This window comes from Haemaphysalis longicornis, unplaced genomic scaffold, assembly GCF_048455015.1.
Source record: "Haemaphysalis longicornis isolate Haplotype H1 unplaced genomic scaffold, Haemaphysalis longicornis Haplotype H1 scaffold_1, whole genome shotgun sequence".
In the NCBI taxonomy this organism is placed as follows: Eukaryota; Metazoa; Arthropoda; class Arachnida; order Ixodida; family Ixodidae; genus Haemaphysalis; species Haemaphysalis longicornis.
The window spans coordinates 355,787,751-355,811,184 of NW_027526203.1; the positions used below are offsets into that span (position 1 = coordinate 355,787,751).

The 23,434-nt window shown below is 42.4% G+C and overlaps 1 protein-coding gene across 1 annotated transcript in view; it reads right to left on the reverse strand.

The window, feature by feature from the left end:
• The window catches only part of Camkii (Calcium/calmodulin-dependent protein kinase II), a gene marked incomplete in the record, with an annotated part of 218,706 nt that overhangs the window by 48,141 nt on the left and 147,131 nt on the right, over positions 1-23,434 (reverse strand). The window contains 5 exon segments of the mRNA XM_077686096.1: positions 4,443-4,526; positions 10,407-10,509; positions 13,073-13,145; positions 16,888-16,953; positions 21,055-21,109. Of these exon segments, the coding sequence (XP_077542222.1) occupies positions 4,443-4,526; positions 10,407-10,509; positions 13,073-13,145; positions 16,888-16,953; positions 21,055-21,109 (381 nt within the window).

Genomic DNA, 23,434 nt, shown 5'->3' on the forward strand with positions numbered 1-23,434 from the left:
GATTACAGCGCCAACTGATCATTCAATCAAATCCTGTCCAACAATGAGGGGCCACTGCAGAAAGCAGAGTTCTCTTAACACCTAGCCCTTAAACACGAGTGTAGCACTCTAGCTACTATTGCAGCTCAAAAGCACCTGCACTGTCATCTGCTTGCACACATACTACTGCACACGTACTCAATCAGCTCTGCAAACAAATAAAAAAAAAACCTAGTTGGCATTCCCCACCACAGGCTACATCAAATACGAGTGGAAATGTACGGTATATTTTGCTTATGCTTAATCTGTTAAATATATACTATGATTAGGTGCATTCCATTTTAATCCGAGCACATTAGTTAAAAGTGTTGGACGAACATCTGGAAACCATGGCACACAAAATAGCCGATGCCCAAAGGAAAAAAAGCAGGTCAAAGAATCCTCGAAATGATGCTACATTCTTCGGGGAAGCTTCTAAAAACCATGTAACTAATTAAGCTGAAAACAAAAGTAAATCTTGCCCTGCGTGGGATTCAAACCAGGGTCTTCCAGAATGCGATAGATTCAAGCCGAATAAAGGTGAACCTAGCGAAAGGGTTGTGGCCTTTGACATCTAAAAGTCTGTTAGAGGCACATACTCAATTACTACAGGGGAGATTTGAGCATGACAATGCCACAAGTAGCAATTTGGTGAGCAGTAAAGTGCATTCCTGCCAATACCATATACAGTAATATACCGATCAAGCACCCCCACCCGTGCAAGCGTCCCCCTCTCATTACCTGAGTATTTTGAGTTTTTACGGATTACCGAACAAGCGCCCCCCCTACCCCAACCACCGTTGATGGCCCAAACCAATGAAACTGAAACCGTTAAGGAACACTTGACTGCGCTCTTGGCTAAACCAGAATCCAATTTTAGAGATGTACCTAGGCCTTTTTGCTCCACCGTAAACGAACTCCGAACACATCATGAGTACACCTTTTTCAACATCTCAAAAATTACCAGATGATGGCAAGAGGCAAGAATGGATTCTCTGGCTAAAAGGACCAACAACGCGGTTGACGGGAACACCGTATGAATTGCTAACACTGGTTGTGCCAAGAGGGGCTTCATAGACTGCATCTTTACTAAAAATGTTTCTCCTGAATGAACTGCATTATTTTTTTTCTTTTTCAGGGGGACGGAGGTAAGGTTGGTGAACATTTACACACCGCCATTTTGAATTATGGGGCAGTTCCCCCCCCCCCAAATTCCCTGAACTATCTGCACTTTGAGGGGGGCGCTTGCTCGGTATTTTACGGCATGCTGGCCTGGCAAGGATGACTGGCCAAGCCTTTCAGTCATAGAGTCATAGTAACCAAAAGGGGAAGAAAATGTCGAAAGGAGAAAGGAATGATGATGGTGATACCATGAGGACACATGCGCACCACTAAACAGCTGCCAGTATAGGCGCCATATATTACCGTGCATGGAATGAACACATTGCCTTTCCTGCGACACTTAATTATTTTACAAATTTCACTGGTGTGGTGTATTCAGCGATGAATTCTTAAATGTATATCAGCAGCAGCTGTGAAACATGGCAGTGCACACAATACCGGCATGTTCGTTCGCATTCACTACATCATGAGGAGTGCTTAGGTGTCCTAGAATTTTTGGGGGAGTGTTTATGGGGCTTGGCTATTATGAGTTACTGGCAATATCCAGCGTTAACTATCAATCTTTTAAACCTAATACTGTTTTAACAAAGCCGGCTGGCACTAGCAGCTTCTTGGGCACTTTTAGTACTGTTAGAGCGAAGCTTTAGCGTTTTCACTGATGCATCTGTAACACGAAAACTCCCCGCAGGAAAGCCAACTTTCTCTGACAATGATGATCAATGATCATGGGAGAATGAATGAATGAATGAATAAAAGCTTTATACAGAACAACAGGTGCAGATGATAATGAAGAAAAAAATGCTTGCGGTGGCCAAGGGAACACAAGGGAACCTGGGTCCCTTGTGTTATGGAACCTGGGTCCCTTGTGTTATGAAGACAGCATCTATCCGCTTCCTCCATTTTGACATGATCGAAGCTACTTATACGACAACCAAAGAATCCATCACGAGAAAGCTTCGCGTTCACCCATCGTTGTCGTTAGACGTAGGGGCGAATTATTTCTTTTTTGTGAGAAAGTGTAAATTATTTGTGAGAAAGTGTAAACAGATTATGAGAAAGTGTAAATTGATGGCATTCAATAATCGCATCAGCTTCAACAATAATGAGGAAGTAAAAAATTTAGGTAAACGTGCATTAACTGACCAAGCAAGTTGTTAATGCATATAGTGTGCCAATTGAGAAAATTGCAGCCTTTTGTTTGTTTATCAGTCACACTGAACAAAAACTGCACTCTGAACTGCTGGTGGAGGCAGAAAAGGTATGCAGGCTGAGCGCCACATCATAGCAAAGGAAGTAGGTTGCATGAAATGGATCATAAAGGGCAGAGGCGGATGAACGAGTTCCTTGCACCCCCTCAAATGGCACTACCCTCCTGTGCGGAGCGCTATATGTAAACATAAAAGTTTTAATTGACTGATTTGATTGATCATGAAGATTAGCGCGCCGACGCTACACAGGCAATGAGGCGCGCCATAGTGGAGGGCTCCGGATTAATTTTGGTCACCTGGGGATCTTTAACACGCACCGAAATCTCGAACCCACGGGTGTTTTCGCTTTTCGCCTCCATCAGAAAAGCTGCCGCCACGGCCGGGAATCGAACCCGTGTCTTTGGGCACAGCAGCAAACGTAATAGTTTCGGTCCCTGCCATGGGCAAAACCGAAACTATGTGGCCTCGCACATGCCGAGCAAGCCCCATAACACAGTCATGCAGCCACTACTCCCACCTTGGAGCACTAACTGCAATTGTATTCGGTAGCCCCGCATACTCCCTTCGAGTGACCAGGGGTATGCCAAGAATACACACCACTAAGCGTACACACTCAGTCTTGCCGATGAAAATACATGAAAATTAGAGCCCTCCTACAGTACAGCAAAGATGTTGCTCCGCAGCAATGAAAGGATTTGTTTGCATTATAGATGAATTTTATTGATTCTGTTGCAAGCAGCTAGCTGTTAAAATTGACTCATTGTAATGTTATTCAATGCCTTTAAAGCAATAAACTTACAGTTAAAACTGGATATGATGAAGCTGACAAAGATTCCCAATTTTTCATTACATGCAGGTTTCGAGTTAAGGCTCGCGAGAGTGAAGCAGAAATGAAACCAAAATTCTAGACATCAGTGACGGTGAACTCCCCCTTCAAGGATTTATTTCACAGTGAAAACTGCGTGATTTGGGCCTGCTGCTTTCCCGTAAACTTTAGTCACTTCACGGCACTTCAAAGAAGCAAGGTCACTTACCCTCGCTTTCACAAACATAACTTAGGTATCACTTTTGCCTTTTGACACTTTTCGGTGCCTTAACGCATTTCAAAGACCAAACTTATGCTAAAGAACGCCTTTTAGCGAACTTGAAGCTCTTTTTTTGCACTTAAAACTATTCAGAGAGAGCTAGATGGAATACTGCACCGGGTGGCGACGTTCTTTCTCGCCGGAAGAGACGGCATTTAAAATTGCAAGCCTGTCTTGAAAAGACAAATTTTTGTTTTTTGGCAGCAGAACTTATCACCAACGAACCGAAACCACAGATAGCAGTGCAGTCGAGACAAGAGACTACACGCCGACAGGCAGGCCTGGCACCTAACCGACACCACACTCACACGTGGAAACGCACTGTAGTTTGTGGTGCGGTGCACTTCTCCAGGTGATTTTTCAGAAAGAGTGCAAACAACAATTACCCATCAGTGTAGTGAAATCGTTACATCAAGATTAACTATTGCAACGCCTTCGTTACATAGAGGTCGCAAACACATGGGCTTCAATGCGGCTGGCAATGGGGAGTTGAAAGACTTCATTAAATCCAAGAATTCGTTACATAGAGGTTCGTTACATCCAGCTTTAACTGTACTTCTTTTTTTATCTAATGCCTAATGTGCGTCGCATCTCAAAAACACAACAAGCACAGTACCTACATACCACAGAAACCCAATACTTCAGGAAGAAATTCACTGTGGCTGCAAGAAAAATTTTCTGTGCCCAGTACGCTCCTAAGGTAGAAAAATGTGGTTTTAAGAACTGAACTGTACAGATGGTCGCCTTTGGAGAGCTAGAGAAATTCTGCTTTAAAGTATGGCTGACTGACCCAAATGTTTCACGACAGCTATGTGAGAAGTGGTTGGAAAGTAAGTTTCAGCTGTATTGATTAAATGAAGCTTTACTTGAGCCGTTTACCTCCAACAAGTTCAGCAGAATGTTGAAATAACTTGTTATCCAACCATGGAGAATGTTCTGAAGTAGCTTTGTGGAGAACCATGGAGCTCAGATTTGAGATTTCACAAAGAGTTGCAAGGGAGTAGCTTACCACATGCCCATATGTCCACGGGTTTGCCATAGGGATCCTTCTTCAACACTTCTGGTGATAGATAACCTGGTGTGCCGGCAAAACCTGGAAGTGGAAGTAGGCAAGAGCTTATCTTTGCACTGCCCTTTTACTTGAGCATAGCAACAAGCATACTGCAATAAGTAAAATAAAAACTTCCTTAGGACACTACATGCCAATCAATCTAAGGCACAACCATAGGAACAGAAGAGAAGTCCATGCAGGTGACGACCTGCATACTGAACCCAAGCTTAGCTCCTATGCAATTTTACAACAGCTAGTGTACCATTTGCAATGACAGGAAAGCCAGGGGACCACACAAGAAAAGGCTCCACACTAAACTACTTGACAAACTGAAAGCTTTGAATTTGTTTTTCACATCATTCCATTCATTGCAAAAGCTACAACAGGATTCGTACAAGCTCCAAAAACAAAAATTCAAGGGTTTTCAAGGACTTTCAAGGACCAGAAAATACATTTTCAAGGCCTCATCTGGGGATTATTTATAACATTTTCAGCAGAATGCAAAACTTTTTTATTGTGCAATACCTAACATTAGTGCACAACATTTAGATAAGCACTATTGAGTTCGTGAAAGCTCCCCCAGCTTTATTTTTTATATATTGGTTGATGTCTAAAGGTATTTTTTTTCTTCTAATTGGTTTTCTCCAGCTGTTTGATTTTAAAATGTATGTAATGTTGCCTGCGTCTTTTGCTTTTTAGGCAAAGGTATCAGCTGAAAATATTAAATGAGCAACTTTTGCTGCAAGCTTTGCTTTTAGTCTCTCATGTTGTCAATCTCCTTTTCGACAATGCGTCCTTTCAACTGCCTTGCTCCTGCAAGCTGCTCTTTCTCAGACATTTCGGATTTTGGAATATCTATTTGCTCTGATGTAAGTAACCATTTGCAGACCCAGCAAACAGGACGAAGTAACAGTAGCATTTTTTTATTTCCTGTTGCACAGATGAAAAAAAAAATGAAAGAAAAAATGGCCCAAGAGCACGACATGCTTGCACTGTTTCTCTCCACAACAGAAGGCCTTCGCCACTTTGCTATCTGGGAACAATTTATTGCGGAGGGCATTTTTAAACACTTACAAACTTAAGTAGGAGCTTAAGTAGCTCTTACTTAAGTAGGAGAACCTTTGACATCCATGAAATCTCTGAATCTGTCTCCAATTCATGCGCCTTGCACACAATGACTCTGCTGTGACCACATGGATGGATCGGACACTCATGCACAGCACCAGGTGCTATTAAGGAGCTACTACCTTCTGTATCCATGTTGTTGTGGCTTTTTAGCGGCGACTCTCCCACTGACAAAATATCAAACATTTTCCCACATGGTTTGCATTTCACGCAATTTGCTTTCGTTGGGTCTGGCGAAACTCAGTCTTTGTATGGCTCTTTGCTCAGCCACGACTGTTCAAAGGTGCACATCCCAGGCATGACGGACTTCAACTATGCCTACATCTACCATTTGCCACGTAAAATAAAAGGTGAAAGGATCATATGAACGAGCAAGTGTACACAAGCTATGCTTACAGTGGCTAGCCACCATAGTATATATGAAGGAAGATGCAAAATGGAGAACAGAAGCCGGATTCCGTTGGATTGGATCACGACATGGATTAGATTAAGAAGTTTCTGTTCCAAATGTTTGGTGTAAGTTTACACAATACACTGAAACTTGATTGTTACAATGTTTTTTTTTTAGGTTATTCTGCACTTTTTTAAAACCCAAGGCAAACACTTTAAATTCTTGGGAAAAGACAGAGCCACTGATTATCGCCATGAAAATAAAGGGTTTTCAAGGACCGCTAAAAAATTCCAGGACTTTCAAGGCCTTGAAAATGACACTTCTAAATTCAAGGGTTTTCAAGGTTTTCAAGGGCCTGTGTGAACCCTGTACAAGTATAGGTTGTATTCACTGGTATGGTGTCCATGCTGGTAACCATGTGTGTTGCCTCAGCAACGAGGACATGCAGGCTCCAGCATGGCAGTGCACGCATAAGGCCACCCCACCGAGCTCAAAAACATTACCTCGACGTTACCTGCCGTTTCGCACAGATCCTGCAGCCTACCTGTCGCACGCAAGACACGAGTGAAGTGATTGCCAGCTGCCAGCAGCTTATCACCAGCTGCCGTGTTTTGGTATCAGCCACACATTGCTCAGCTCTGGGCTAACACTTCTGCTCTGGACGTTTGGCCACTCATCGATAGATGTCGCTAGTCTCCCAGCTAACAATGCACTCACTGCTACGACGCTATGCTGCCGCCATATGTGAATGGTGGTAGCGTGAATATCACGATTTCTTCAGAAGCATTATTTGGCTTTTTTACTGAATGACTCTGTCGTGGGCAAGGTGCGGGCGCATCAGTGTCTATATGCATACTCGCAGGCAACTGCGCTGCAGCGTAGGCACTTTGTACGTCGTGCCGCTTTTAAACGCAACCACGGCTCCATTCTCCGGTGGTGATGCAGAGTTCTCTAGGGCAAGTAGAGCATTGCCACACAATGTCACTGCTATTATTCATATCTGTTGATGCCACGGCTAAGAATTGGGTGGTAATGGCACAGACGCCAGACGCCAGGGGCTGTGATCTTTTACTGTGAGGTTCGGACGTATGCGCAGACACGGTGGGCACTGTCATGGCGGTTTTCAGTGATTCCAAGAGAATAAATCACCTGCTATTCCCATCTATTCCCAAAGTTCTGAACTTCTCAGTGTGGGCTATTGAATACCGTATTTATTTGAATCTAAGCCGATAGGTTTTTTGAAATACTGATATATCATACTCCAGGGTCGGCTTGGATTCGAGGATTTTGAAACACGCGCCAATTTTAAAGTCAAATTGAGGGAAGTGGCGCGCAGCTAGTGCTACCCAGAAAAGAAAGTATTGTAGCCATTACTAGACGAGCCAGTAGCCACTTAAGGGGCCATAGCTGGGGGCGATGTCGCCATTTTGAACTGTGCGGATAGTGGCCTGCGTGCGGTGTGGCGTTTGGTTTTGACAGCGCAATGGCACCAAACAAGCAGTGCCTTTATAGTGCCGCTTTTTAAAGAAAAGTTGTTTGCGTGCGGTGTGGCGTTTGGTTTTGACAGCGCAATGGCACCAAACAAGCGGTGCCATTATAGTGCCGCTTTCAAAAGAAAAGTTGTTTTAGCCGCGGAGTTGTCGTCGAACGTTCAAGCCGGGCGGGACTTCGGCGTGGATGAAAAAAATGTCCGTCGTTGGAGGACGCAACGGGAGAGGATATTTGCAAGCGCCGCAATGAGGATGGCATTCAGAGGCTAGCAGCGATGATGATACAGAATGAGCACCGCATCTTCATGTTCAATAAATGTGTTTTCTTTTTGTGAACGCTGACCTTTCCTTTCTGTTCGGCCTACAATCGAGGCAAAGTTTTTTTTTTTTTTTTCCGTGGCTTAGGACTTTCAGGGGTCGGCTTAGAATCGGGGCCGGCCTAGATTCAAATAAATACAGTACCTGCCATGTCTTACAATTTATTTCTGCAATTCCGCATCATTTTCCATTTATCCTTACAATATAAGCGCAGTAAGCATAACCATGGGCATCAGCAGTAGAGTGCAAATGAGGCACCCCCCCCCCCCCCCCCCACCCTCCATCGGCACATGGGGGACACTACCAGCCAGTAGCCAAGGCAAAACACAGTGGAAGCACCGTGCTTAGTTTCCATGTTTAAGGGAGCATGTTGTTCCATCTGGTGGCAGGTGCTGATAAGCCAGTCAATAGCCATGTTGAAAAGTTCAGAAGGTTGAGGCTAGTGTCCTTAACAGTAATCGTAATAGAGACAAGAAATCAACAAAATTCCTGCATTTGCCAATGTAGACAAGCCTTCTTTGTGCACATCCCTAAGTTTGTGCTAAAGGCATGCTTGCTTTCTGCCATGTTAGTCGGCATTTTATTTTTAAAGCCCCCCATCTGCACTTTTTTATTAGAGAAGGAAGGGCGGAATAACTGGGTATCCGGCAAAACCACCATAAATCATGCTGTTTGTGGCCGCCCTCCTGAAATACGGAATGGGTATCCCCTTTTTCGATCCTCCTCAGTGGGTACACTTTGTGACAGACTAAACATTCTTCTCTGAAATTCATATTCATAGAGTGTGCATACAAAAAAGTGCAAAAAATATTAAAAAGGTACGGGCAACAATGTGCAACCACAATATCCCCCTCCACCCACCCCTTATTGCACGATTAGACCCAAACAATTGCCTGGATGTGCATGAAATTATTTGCAAAAATTGCGCTGGTTAATGGTGCAAGGGCTACTCAGCCAGAGTGCAAAAAAAAAAAAAGTGTTGCGACTTTAGTGACTCAAGCTGTACTCAGTGTGTTTGAGCAAAATGTTATTAATTAAGGTAGCGGCATAAAGGGCAAATAATTTCAAGAGCAAAATTACACATAAAGAGGAAGCAAAGAAGAACACGAAGCGTGTCACTCATCAGGTGCATCAGAATGGCAGTTTTTACTGAGGCTCATTTTATTCTGACGCTTTACTACCCTCGCTGTTTTTCCCTCTAGCAACCTATTCACTTTCTATCCTGAGCGTTCACTCGTAACAAAAGTGGAACGCAGCTATCAGTACCCAGAGCGGGGCGAAGTCCCCAGTCCCCACCCTCCACCCCCCTACCCCCCACGTCAAAGTTAGGCGTGCATATATCTGTGAGTGCATGTCGAAAAGTCATTTATAGCAGCTCATTGCTACTTATACGGTTCGCATTGCAGCAAAGAAAAAAAAAAGAAAAGAAAAGGGAGCAATGGATATCCAAAGTTTTTAAACGAAAAGCAGGTATCAAATCAACGTCCTGCAAGTGTCATGAAGAAAAGGCAAGTTTCTGAACTGTACCAGTAAACTGAGTCTGAAGACAGCCACTCCTGAATGCCTTTTCCTAACGAAGGACCATTTTAACATGTTGTTTGTGGGGTTTAACGCCCCAACGCTACACAGGCAATATTTTTGTGCCAGCATTTCATTCATCCATGACTGTACATGGACATCAATGTAACAACTACGGTCTCGGGAAAATGCTGAACTGAAATTTCTTGCCACCAGAAAGCAATATGAACGTGCTACACACCTAAAACAACAAAAGAATCACAGTCTTGCGCATTTTTGCAGTTCCCACAAAAAATGTAAAAACGCTTGGGAAATGTAGCTTTGGGAAACGTTGACACATTTTCAAACACACAGGCTTTTCTGAGAGCAGTATGTTACTGTTTTTTTTACACTAGTATCTGAAAATAAAGAACACCAAATTTGGCCGCAAAGGTGACTTTAAAACTGTGTAAGGCTTTATATTATTTATTACTGCATTACTAAAGATATTTCATCATCACTCATTTAAAACGAATTACCTGACGGCGCTACTTCCGCAGCCATTTCGGCGGCAACACGGGGTTCGGGAATACAGCTGTAAAAGTATGTTTTTCCACAAAGATTAAACTAGAACCACTGCAAATTTCCTTACGCTCACTCAAAACAATGCTGAATTTATATATGAAAGAGATAGCCATTCAAGAGTGCACGTGTTTAGTAATGACTATGACGGCACTGCAGTCATAAATTTCACCTGCATAGCCTCAGCATGAGAATTCTGACTGAGTCACTAATTGAGGGCCAAAAGGTGCGATTTTTAAAATTTTTTAAATTCACATTCATGCCTGCAGCCTTTCCAAAATCTATTCTGCAACCCTTGTCTGCAATAATGCTCCTTTGCATTCATGAAATTTCCCATCTCTGCAGTGCTTTCAGCAATGCACAACATCATTGGGAATGATTCAAATGCCTTCCAGCTGTTTTCTTTTTTCCCTTTTCACTTAGATAGCTGAAGGCTGACTACTGTGGTAGTTATCGCACAAAGAGAACAAGTGGCAGCTTTTGTGAAACCTTGGCAGAAAAGAAATGTCACGCACTTACCATACCAGGCTTGCTGTTCTCCTTGAACTTCAATTGCCAATCCGAAATCTGCCAATTTGACAGCAGCGCCTTTGGCTTTACTGGCCAACAACAGGTTTTCAGGCTGCAGGAGTAATACTCCAGTGAAACACAGCAAGAGCTCGCATCAACACTGCTTGCTCTCCAGCAACAGCTTGCAACTAATTCATGACCCCCAAGCTGAAAAATCATTGTGTACCGATACAAAAGTTTTTACAATTTCATAGAAATGTTCCCAGCGGCCTACTTTGCTTCTTTTAGAAATATCTTCCTTCTTTACTGAAATAAAAGATACACAAGAAACGCCCTTTGGTTCATTCAGTTCTCACTAGATGGCGCTAGCTGTCAAGCAAGCAAGAGTTTTATTTTTTTATTTCTCTGCAGAAGTTACGTGTCCCCCAAAAAAAAGCAAACCGTCGTGAAAATTTATATATATTTGTACAGCTGTTCTTATTGGTGCACAATGGTTTTTAAGACTGTGGGTCATGAAGTAGTCAGTCTCATAGAAATGTTAACGGAGTCCTTAAGTTGAGAGATGCGCATCTCTGCCAGCTGTCCCAAGATAGAAAAAAAAAAAAAAAAAACTGTTCGAAATGTGACACTATGATGTGTTTGTCAGCTGAGCTTGTGGATGAAGACACAATACAAGATTGGAATGGATACATGCCCTTTCAAATTTCATTTTCCATCCTTGTCCACTAATTGACCTACTCAGCTCTGTTATGCACAACCTATGCCAACCCATTGTCATTGGTAGCCTTCTTTCCCTTCCTCATTGGCATTTACATTTTTATTGGGACACAGCTCGGCAAAACTTATACTCCAAACAGGTTATTCCTAGTGCACCCACTACAGCACTGCAACAACCACACTGCGGTACAAACGTAGTTTTGCTGGGTGTGCAGTGAGGATAATCTGATGTTACGTAAACCTCTCTACGTACTCTAAACAATCATGCTGTCAAGACAAAAATCAAAAAAGCCTTATTTATGCCCGGATAGCACTATTAAACTGTGTGCTCTCACTTGAAAGTCTTTTTCCCTTTTGTAGGATCATAAAGGGTAATTGACAGAATGAATGGTGACAAATTTTGTTTATACCATAACCATTTTGTTTAACCATACCATTTTGTTTAAACCATACCATTTTGTTCATACCAAAGAAAATCCCAAGGAAATCAAGTTACCACCGAAATGCTTAACCCTTACACTGCCGAGTTTATTTTGTAGGTGGTCCTCACTCCCTGTTCGGAGTTTATTATTTTTTTTTTCTAAGTTTGTTAGGTGGAATTTTGAGGCTCATAATGCACTATGATTCTCTGCAGGCATTAAACACTTCAGTCAGGATTACCTTATCCAAACAAATTGTTGTAGAGGAATACAAAAATTTAACGCCTAATATTTACAAAAATAATTACCCACTGATTAGGATGTCCAGGTGTTTGAAAAACAATTTTTAGTTAGATATTTTTCAAAGAATGCACCACTCAAAGTGGCCACTCGGAGTTAACCAGTAGATAATGAGCCTTCTTTTGCTGCTTTGGTCACATGTGGCTCACCAAGGCTAACGTGGCCGGGCTGCTGAGATAAGCTGCAGCGACGCAAATGAAAAAAACACAGGCTCCATCTGTTGTCTAAAATTTGCCCCACCAAATTTATGCATCTAGTAGCTTTTCAACAGATGTCGGGACACATCCGGAACATTTCTTTTACATGAGTTGCCTCGGGAGTGGCAGGGTACTTGATAAAGAGCCAACACGAGTATGCTCGGGCGTCGCAGGGAGTGTGAGTGTGTGGTTTCCCAAATTAACTCTGGAGCCGCAGTGAAAGGGATGAAGGGACACTAAATGCGAAATAACTTTATTTCAACCGAAAAATCACGGCGTTCTTGGTAATTTCTGCTTCTACAAATGGTCCTCTATTTGGTTATAAATCAGTAATTGAAGCTGACGTTTCTCTCTCCAGCTTCCCTCTTATACTTTCCCGATGTAAAGCAGTGAATCATTAACTCTGAAGAGCAAGTGCCTCTACTTTCAGGAAAATGTATAAACATGCTGCACCTATTTCGCAATTCCCAATTCATTATTTGCGATGTCCCACACCTCAGTGCGGGAAAATGCACAAGGTGGCAATACAGGTTTTCATGCTTTCCAAAGTTTCTGCCAGTATTATACAACTACCGCTGCTGCGAGCTGTATGTAGTAATTACTCTTGGCACTGCACCACACCAATGCAAGCCCACACTGAAGTTTATACCTTACAGAATATGAACTTCTAATTTATATAATCTTCTGGTCCCAGTGAATATAAACTTCTAGTAACCTTTTCCCTGTGTTTCATAGATATTGACACGATCGAAAAGCAAACAATTTGTGAATGTATTTAACACAATGTACACAATGTACACAATTTACACAATGCCTTCTTTTTGCAATTGCTACTTAAAGCTTCAGCTGTGATATCAAACAGAAAAGAAGACGCAGAAAACAGTTTATGCGGTTCTTTTTTTCGACAAATATAATGTTATGAATTTCAGCGGCGAATTTCATAACACTCGCTGCACTGCACTACACAGTAACAAGCCCAATTAAAAAACAGCACACGCACACGCTCAGAAACAGATCAAACCCAAGCACAGCATATACACACCTTAAGATCTCTATGAACCACGTTGTTCTGGTGACAGTGGTTAACGCTTTCCAGAATTTGTTGAATGCAGTGACTGGAAAAAAATTAAAAGATCGAGTATCACTCATCACGACCACGAGTAGCAAAAACACTGTGTGAATATCGTATTCGCACAATTCTAACATGCCCTCAATTTTAATGCGCAGTAGAATTCAACACCCAGAAACCACAAAAATAACTTGGCACCGGTTCTACCGTGCACACAAAGTAATACCATTAACTGACGCCTCCAAATTGTGCAACACATTTAATGAAACATAAATTGGCACCCACTGTGGGCCCCTAAAGCCCTTCCCTTGAAGCTTCCCATATTTAAAATGTGGTCCCTTTGTTTTCGCCAATCGTGAACATGGGGCTCTGGGACGCCGCTCGGTTCCCTTCCACTTCTGCCAAGATGATTACTTTGCATTTAAACGAAGCATCCGTCATTCATTGAGCAGCTTTGTTTCGCTGTCGAGTTGGCAGTTTCGGTTTTGAGGTTTTTGAATTTTGCGTCCGATTGTAACGCACAGGTATTTTTGAACGCCCATATTCATAAAAAAGGTGCGTGTTAGGATCATGTAAATATGGTAAATAACTGCTTGAAGTAAATCTAAATAAATGTGTAAAAGAAAAAAACAATTTGCTCTTAGCTGCTGAATTAAATGATTAAAACTATCACAGTTTGTAGAACCTATCAACATGCTGAAAAGTGACTATAAAATATGTAGTGTCTTGTAGGATAAAAACCTAGTAAAGGCTGTTATGTTCAGCTTAAGCAGCTCAGCTAACTGGTAGTAACGCAACTTTTGCACATCCTCAAATCAGCAAGAGGTCGAATAACTACTGACCCATAAATAAATGCAGGCATGCTTGCACATAGACAACCAATGCCAACTCAAACATACCATATTTTTGTGCGCATCACTCGCACCAAAAATGTGTAAATTTCAGGGGTAAAGTAGAAGTGTGGGTTATATATGAGGAATTTCCTTCAGTGCAGCTTCACGACAATGCGCGTTGTGCCGTGAGGCCCCTACAGCAGCAGTAGCGATAGCGCTCATTTTTCACACAGGTCAACAATGTAACAACCTGAGAAAAAATACTGGGCAAGTCAGCTTCCCTCAAAAGACAAGTGCCACTCAAGAGTATACTGTGCGAGTTCCAATACTAAAAAAAAAACCACCACATCGTTCCATATTATGATGATGACAGGTATGATAATTTTGTTTGAAATGAGACTGCAGCTTTCGCTGCCACTGGTCTATACTTAGATGCTTAATTTCATGTAAAATGTTTCCAACTTTTACCTTTTTGAGGTATAATTGTATTCTGCATTTATACACACGTCAAACATCTTTACACTGAATGGATGGCTCCAGGTCTCTATGACTTAATGCCACAGGCTGCGTCTGTAGGCCTGATGTTACGCTGTTTTGTAAGTGAATCGTCAAGGCACGGAAGGCGATTCTAGATGAGATGGTTCACAAGAGCTTTAGGAAATGCTGCATTAGAAACAGCACGAACGGAACTGAAGATGACATTGTGTATGACAGTGACGACTGCGGCCCAACAATTGCTCCAGCGAGAGCAGTGACAATGAGTGATTGTGGCTTAGGCCATGCAGAAAATGCATTAACTATGCAAAATATAGGTAAGTTTTTTGCGTCAACAAATGTGCCATGTTGCTTTAGTAGCTTTGGTGCAGCCTTACCTGTACAAAACGTGCGGGCAATGGGTGGGGATAATTTTTTTTTAATTGTGGACTGAATTGGGAGGGGGGGGGGGGGGGATGCTAGTTTTATGCAGGGGCAGGTTATACGCACGAAAATACAGTACATGCTGGAAGTGTTGGCATCAACCCAGTGACTGGTGCAAGGGCCATCCCTTTGTTAACCTTTTGTTCTTTGTACCTTTGATTTACTCTGCGCCAACTACACTAACAAAACTCTAGAAAGAGGAGCCAGAAGCATGCGAGCTGAAAGCCAGGACACTGCTACAGTACGAAAGGAAAATAATTATATGCATTTTTGTTCCCTTTTAGTTTACCCTACTCTCCTTACATACTGATAAACAAGCTGATCACAACCTACAATGAGAAAAATACTCAAGTCTAGTAAGGCGACGTGAAAGTGACAAGATTTAAAAAAAAGGTCACATAACCAGCTTCCCTTCTCTGACTAAATTTAATTTAATTCAGCAGTGCACAGAAACAACACCACGAAACAAACAGCGCAATTATTAAATCAGCAGGTAGCTAATCTTGCAACTGCAAGCCCAAAAAGCCCAAAATTAGCAACAGGCAAAGCAAAATCTTGATGCTTGAGGTAGGAAAAAATGTCCTTATCACCTGAAATTTTCATGATCAATATTAAGCTAAACAACATAAAGGCAAAAAAAAATGCATAACCAATTATTACTCCCACTTGAACCCTTTCCGTGTTGTCGTTACCTTAAAACAAAGCAAACATTCTGGAAGGGCACAAAAAGAGCACACAGGTGTATTCGTTTGATCAGATTAGCCACACCAACACAATTTGTTTTGAAAGGTAAGTGCGGGCTTAACCACTTTTTTTTAATTCTTCGCTACCAAAGATCCCTCTCACGATACAAAGGAAGGAATAGTGCACATTTTTACGTAGGACGGACAGAAATACACACCACAAGCGCTCTCATGAACGCTCCCACAAGCGCTCCCGCAAGCACTCTCATGCCCTCTCACGAGTCAAAATTACAGGGCAAAAACCTTGTACCATCATGTAAATGCTACTGCCCAGATGTGAACATACCATGGTTTGCCCAATATGTAAAGTTCTGCTATTTCTGCTGCAAAGCCCACCATCACTGCTTCAAGGTCACAGCTTTGTTGAAGGCGATCAGATGAAAAGAATTCTCGGACTGTTCATCCTTAGTGCATGAAGGGACAGTACTGTGCTCATGCGATGCTCGATTGAAATGACTGGGGTTGTGTCGTAGTGGTGAGCTAATGGGCGAGATATTAAACTTCACAGGACTTGTTTTCTCCTTGCAGTCAAACATGTAATTCATTTAAAGAAATTCACGCTCCAGCCTGTTCCACAGCCATTTTCCCAAAGCACTTGCAGCCACACAAATGGTTGCAAAAGAAGCTGTGTCACCACTCGTTTTAAAGCTGCAACTGCTAACTATCTGTGGTAATATAAAACTTGGTGCAGCTTAAAAGCTGCCTGAACAGTCAACCATGGTAAAATTTAGTACACTGAGCAGTGTTCTGTAGTCCAGAGAATGCATTTGTGACACCGTAAATGTAACCCATTGTATGCCATTAGTTAGAAAATTTTTTCGAATCCGTACCATAATGAAGTTTGTACCAGCCGTGAAAGACTAGCGAATACACATCAGCCACATTATGTTTGCACATTCACTTACTACAACCCCTATTCAAATAAAAAAAAAAAAGGAAATTCGCTTTATGCCCTGCTCTTCCGGCATTCATTTTTGCCTCGAGTTATAATTTCTTCCCCAGCAATCAATTGCACTTCTGGCTCACCAAGGACGAGCCCGGCTTACCCCCCACACTTTGTTAACATTTCCATTCGCAAGTCCCAACAATTCAGAGGTTGAGTGACGCTTGCTTTAAGTGCAAGGTCGCATTTAAAAAAAAAATGGCAGGAAAAACTTTGACAATAACATGCATAGCAAATTACGTCAGTGTAATAACAGAGGTGTTGGCAGGGCACTTATGTAAATAAACTGGAGAAAAAAAACTGAAGAAAGACTACACAAGCAAAACGGACTGCTTCCACACATTGACTTGCCTTGCATCTGCTTCGCTGTAGTATTCCCTGGCAACAATATCTTCAAAAAGCTCACCACCAGTGACACTGCAACGAGAAGGATCCAACACAAGAGAGGCTGTACTTTCGATCTTCACAAAAATACTTGCAAAAATATGTTACCCTGTTGAATACAAAAATTAAGTGAAGATAAAAAATTCAGGGAAGCTTGCACTCGGGCAAGACTAAAATGGCGAAGCTGTTGTAGGTGAGCGGTGCCAGACACATAGTTAAGTTTCGGTAGCGTTGTTTATTTGGATATTTGCGGTGCTAGTAATCGCCGTCATATGCATCGAAAAGGTCGTCGTCTTCTTCGCAGTAAGTGGCGGATGCAAAGTCATCCTCAGCATTGTAGACTTCCACTAGCTCTTCGTTATCGACTCGAGGCAGCAGTGGCGGGATCTGCAAGTCGTCCCGGGAAGGATTGGCGCACTCGCAGCCATGTCTGCAATTATCGATATGGCTTCTACAGAATGCGGCGGCCGCGGTGACCTCTCCCAAGCAGAATGTCCTTTCATCTTTAACATTAGCGGTGGAGTTATTTTTACATGCCCGGTAGCACTTTACAACACTAAAGTTTTTTTTTTTTTTTTTTTTTTTTTTTTGCTAAAGCCACTGTGCTAGCCGGGGACTCCACGGACCCCGCCGTGAGGCATGCGCTCACGAGCGCTGGGTATTTTGTCACTCCTCTGGGTTTTTGCTAGTTTTTTTTTTTTTTAAGCAACTGCGCGTGTCGGGGACGCTCGGCGGTCACCGCAGGGCACGCGCTCATGAGCATTCGCCATTTTGTTGGTATTTTTTCCTGAAACAGTGAACTTACGGCTTGTAAAACAGCACCGCTGTTAAAAATCAAAACACTCATAACTTTATGCACTTCAACAAAGAGAATTCAAGCTTCCCTCAAGTAGCGCATACTTGTTATCGATACTAATGCATTACACTAGTCTCCTGATAAGTTTTTTGCATTGAAGCAATCCAGCACCATTAAGCCAAAATGCTCACTGCATGATTTTTAAATATGAAATAAATAAAGGCGTGCTCTCAATTATAGTGTAGCGAAGCCGACAACATCCCAAACTCAGAAAGATGAATGTTAGGGCAGTTAGAAGAGTGCAAGAAGCAGTAACCAACTGCCATACTATTATTGGGCAACATCACCACTGATGTTCTAGTACAGGTAGTGTTTATCTGAGCATAGAGCTGAAATAACCTTTACATACGAGATAAAGTAAAGCCAAGTCTACGGGGTACAAAATCATTTTTAACTACACCCTCATAGAAATGAAATGACACCTACAATCTAATGGCTCGCTGAGAAAAGTTTATCAAGGAAAAGCTCACCAGGCAAACCCGCTCCTTGCCCACAGGCATGAAGATAATGCTTATTCTGTTTTTGTCTGTATGGATGTATATACATATATATATATATATAAAAAAAAACAGAAGAAAAAAAACGCGAGAAAAAATGGTAATGATGGAAATGTCACAATATGGTCTGTTCGTAGTGTTGCATGTTTCGCGACATTATACACTTAACAACGTTAAACTCAGCAGCACGGAACTGAGCAACACAAAAGTTAGCGACCTAACTCGGCGACATAACTCAAACAGCAGTGATACTCCCACATTCTCGCACCACAAGAAAAAGCATGGGAGTCCCCATAGTTTATATATATATATATATATAACATTAACAAAGGATGCTAACACTAACATGATTACAACTATTTTGGGATGCACAGGGGATGGCTTCTGTAGTTCCCTAAAAATTGCATGCTTTGACAACAAACCAATAATGACCTGCCTCAAGCAGATACTAGTAAAGATGCTCCCTATCCTATGCTTACATCTTTTACATTACTCGTTAACCCTGGCTATGATGAAAAGCACTGCAAATACGCTGCGAATATTTTACATCGTCAATACAGGAGCCAAAAAATTAATTATACAGTACCGATTTTCTGCTGGTGAACCAAGAATCAAATAAACAAAAAAGTTAGCTGAAAGAGACATCTTTGTCATAGTTCTAAGCCAGGGGTTCTCAAGCATGCTGGTCCCAGGGAACCCTGCTAAGTTCCGTTAAGTGCCAAGGAACACCCCCCCCCCTCCCGCCATTTTTCATTCCGTTCATGCTACATTAACGTGCAATAAATTCAAAAGCAAGGAAGGGTATCGTTTTTTTTTTCCCTGTCGACTTTACGCAAATGCGTACGCTAGCGGCACCTATCTCCAAACAGGAGAAATGCGCATGGGGGTAATATAAGACCGAGATTCAAGTGCAATAGTTTAACCACGTGGCCCGTTTTCGGAGTCTGGCTGGCTACAAGCTGCTGGCGAGATTTATTGCGCAGCTCGCGCGTTTCTGTTATGCGCCGAGATGTGCTTACTGACACTCGGGCGTGAGTAATGGAGGTTCCTTAGATCGATCGCACCTCAAGTTCACCATATAAGACTTTGCGACTGCGGAACCAGGGAAAATTTATCAGTGGCTCGCGGAACCCTGAGGAGGGGCCTGCGGAACCCCTAGGTTCCGCGGAACCCACTTTGAGAAACCATGTTCTAAGCCATAGCAGCAGTTTTTCTGATGGAGTAGAAAAACAATAACGCCCCGTATATATAATTTCAGTGCATAAACAGATCCCCAGGCAGCATAAATTATAGGCAGCCCTCTGCCATGGTGCCAGAGGTAACATGGTCGCATAAAACCTCAATTATTTCTACCTTTGCATCTAAGCAATGTTTTATTGGTGAAAATGGGCTTTCCTTTGACTGCTAATGCCACCATGCTTTGCAACCTTCTGTCAACAGCACTGGTGCACCTCAATTTTATAAAAAGGCGGGTATCATGGTGAAGCCCCACCTGGGCTACGAGGGGCACCATAGTGGAGGGCTACGAATTAATTTAGGCTGCCTAGGGACCTTTAACCTGCGCCAAAATCGCACTCCAATTCAACGAAGTGTAAAATGGCAAAAAATATAAGCAAACAGCGAGCCCATTGAATACCCAAGGCGAGCAACACCCCGAAACGAGTAGGTCCATGCAAGCTGGTGCACGCTGTCGTTACTTTCAGCCATACTATCCGCCACACTGACATCGGTGCAACCGGCGCTTCAGTTTTAAATGTTCCAGTTATTGCTCAATCTTCCCTCGGCCCGCCTGTGTAATTCCGATAGTGGGAATAAAGCATTTGGCTGTGCCATCCTTAATACCCAAAGCTTTAGTCGCCTTTCCAGGCCTCATCAGTTTTTCGGCAGGTCAGCCAGACCTGCTGGAAAACCAGTGAGGGCTTTTCCCCGCTTGCACAACAGCTGCCATATCAGTGCTTGTTACAGATGGTCTTGGAGTCAATATTCTGACGTTTAAATTATCATTACCACCCAGTACTTTACCACGCTGCTTGCATGTTTCTCCTAAGGTAATTTTTCTCATGCCCATCACCACCATCAGCATTTTACATCAGTATTGGCCTAGCTTGTTCATAGTGGGAAAGCCAAAGCCTCCAGGAAACCCTTTCTCACAGCTGTTACACAACAGAATGAAAGCATAGAAGTTGGTTGCATATATACAAGATAGTCCAAAACTTGTCTCTGCAAGCCAAACTCTCTTAGCATTCTATGTATATAAATGGACCGTGAGCAAGAAGCTTGCTGATAAAAGACTTGAGGCCCAGATGAAAAACCCGCTTTCAAGAGTGCAGTCAATATCAGTAAAAATTACAATTTTTCGATATTTTTCCAGGTTTATAGAAACCATCCAACCGTCCACACACAATTGGAAGCACATATAGATGTGCACAAGCCAGCCTATGCATGTTTAACTTCTCCAACTATCTTAGTAAGTTCCAGTTTTACAGCACAGGAGATACAGCATGGTGCAATCCAAGTTTATGACAGCATTCTGGCAAATCAGCAGCTCAGCCATTATTAACAAGCTGCAAGAGCTAACAGTGCAGTACCTTTCTACCTTTCAGGTGTTGCTGCTTCTAAATTCTAGATGAGATCACGAGTACCGCATTCCCTATACTGTGCATGTCTAAATTAGCGCACTCCGGTATATACATTCGAGAGAAATGAGGAAACTCCTCTACAAAATGCTTATAGCTAGCGAGGTGGCAAACACACTTTCCATGCACCAAGAAAGAAACTCACAGGTCAAAAATTAGATAGTGGTATCCTTCCTCTTGTATACTGTCATGAAGCCGCACTGGAAAAGAAAAGGTTGTGGGCTCTATGAGTGGCACAAAGGCACCAAGGGCAAAGGCACACACAATCTCAACAGCACTGTTACAAGTTTATAGTGCATACGAGCATTCTCGTGTATCTCAAGCTAGAAAATTTGAAAAGACAACAAGAAAAAAAAGCCCCTCCCCCACCCCTCCCACCTCCCCAAAACATTATTCACGTAATATGAAAAAAGGCAGCACACGGCATAAAAACCAAAAAAATGCTTTTAATTATACTGTTTTGCCACGGGGCAACAAACTATTATCCCTTGTGCATCGCTGACACCTCCCACTAAGGACAGCCCGGCTGCAAATGGGCCAAGCAAGAAACAGTACTTTTGAAACACCATTTACATGCATGAAATTACTGAAACATTTTGCTTCAAAACACAATACAGAAACCACCATAGGCAGAATGGTTGCATCTCTCTATACCAGACATATGTAAAAATGTTCAAAATGCAGTGCAGATGATTTGCTCCCTCTAAATTCCCCTCAATACTGACGCAACGCATCTTACTTTCAATTACTAAGATTTACAGATATCAAGTTGCGCTCCGCATTGCAAGCCTGCAGATTGTCTCCTGCACAAATTAACAGGGACAAACTTTGAATGCCCCAGAGATCATAGCACAATGCTGGTTAAGGAAGTTCAGCACGTCATTTAGCAATGCATACAGCTCTTGCGACGCTTAATGGCCGTTTGAAAGCAACTCTACAAATAGTTATAACAAAAATATAAACAAAAGCCTCAAATAATCATCTAATTACCAAGTGTGGCTATCCCCTAGAAAGTAGACAGGGCTTTACTTTTCATCAACTAACAAGCAATATTATTTTGTGAAGTACAGAAATATAGTGATTCAAACTTAATTTCACACTGCTAAAGTGTAATCTGAAATAAACACTGCAAGATTTCATGACCCAAACAAGCAAGTTAAAGAATATTTGAGCAACAAAATACAAGATTTAAAATAATATGAAAGAGTTGAATATAAGCTTCTGAAAACACTAGGAATGCCGGCAAATGTCAAATTCGGAGCACCTAAGATTGTCATGATAAAGGTTAACCCCACAAAATCTTTGCATAAAACGTTTTTTTTTTTTTGTAATATCAGCAGTCATAGCATCCGCTTCTCCTCAAAGCAACCAAGCTCCACAGAGAAGCAAAAATTTGAGAAGTATAAAGTAGTAGTAGTAGTAGTAGTAGTAGTAGTAGTAGTAGTAGTCGTAGTAGTATTAGTAGTCATAGCAGTCTAGTTTTATGGCAGAAAAAAAGAGGAACCGTGTTCGGTTCTTTGCAGCAACGTGAAGAGTTATTTTTTCTGAAAGCCTGGTGGGTGATACTGGGGTCGAGACTACTAGAGCAAAGGGCTGAAACACACAGCAAGTGAAGTGAGGCTTCTGCACAGGTCTCAGATGCTCGTATATGACCAGGGTAGTAAGCTGCAGCAGGTTACGGCATGAGGGACATGAGCAGCGCACACTATATATTCTCGTCCCTCGTACCAGTGAAGCATTGCAGAGAATAAAGAGGAAAGGGATAGCGTGACCTACCGGAGGATAAAAACTTAAGGACAGGGATAACTGCAGAAAGGACACTTTGGGAACCTATTTGAGCCTGCTCCATTTCAAACCAAATAAACAACCGGTGTCCTGCAAGCAGGAATTGTGAGAGGAATTTTTAGGAGATAGCAGTTATCTAAAACACACGGCATTTGGTTACATATTTCTGACCCAATACTATGAACCGAAAGACAAAGAAATGGAAGCAGGCTACACAACCACTTGTCTCTTCTTTTGTGTGTGTGTGCATGCGTTTCTTGCTATCCCCCCTTCATTTTACATGAAAGAAGGGCTGCGTGGGCATGTAATGAATGACGTCACTCTCGATTGCAAGGTACTATGAGCCCGAGCGGTTTAGTTTCCTAAGTGCAAATAAGGAGCAGCAAGGGTCGGCGCGGGTTACTCGAAATGTGGCAAGGTGTATCAGGATTTGCCTTATGGCACAGTTTGGCGTAATTGGCGTAGCAATCCCATCGCTGGTCATGTGCCCGCCGCGTTATTCCGCACCTTTTTTTCTACTTCCCGTGATGATGATGATTGCTACTGGTTTCCCCTTTGTAGCAGGGTGATGACATGTCATGTTACCAAAGAGGTCTAATATACCTATGTTTTATACTCTTGGTTTAATACTAGCGCTGCTTAGGGCAGGCACAAAAGGCCTATTAGGCACAAAATACTTTTTTTTCTGTTACAGGTGGTAACTGTCCTAGGCAATATTCTCCTCTCTGCTTTTCGTCCAC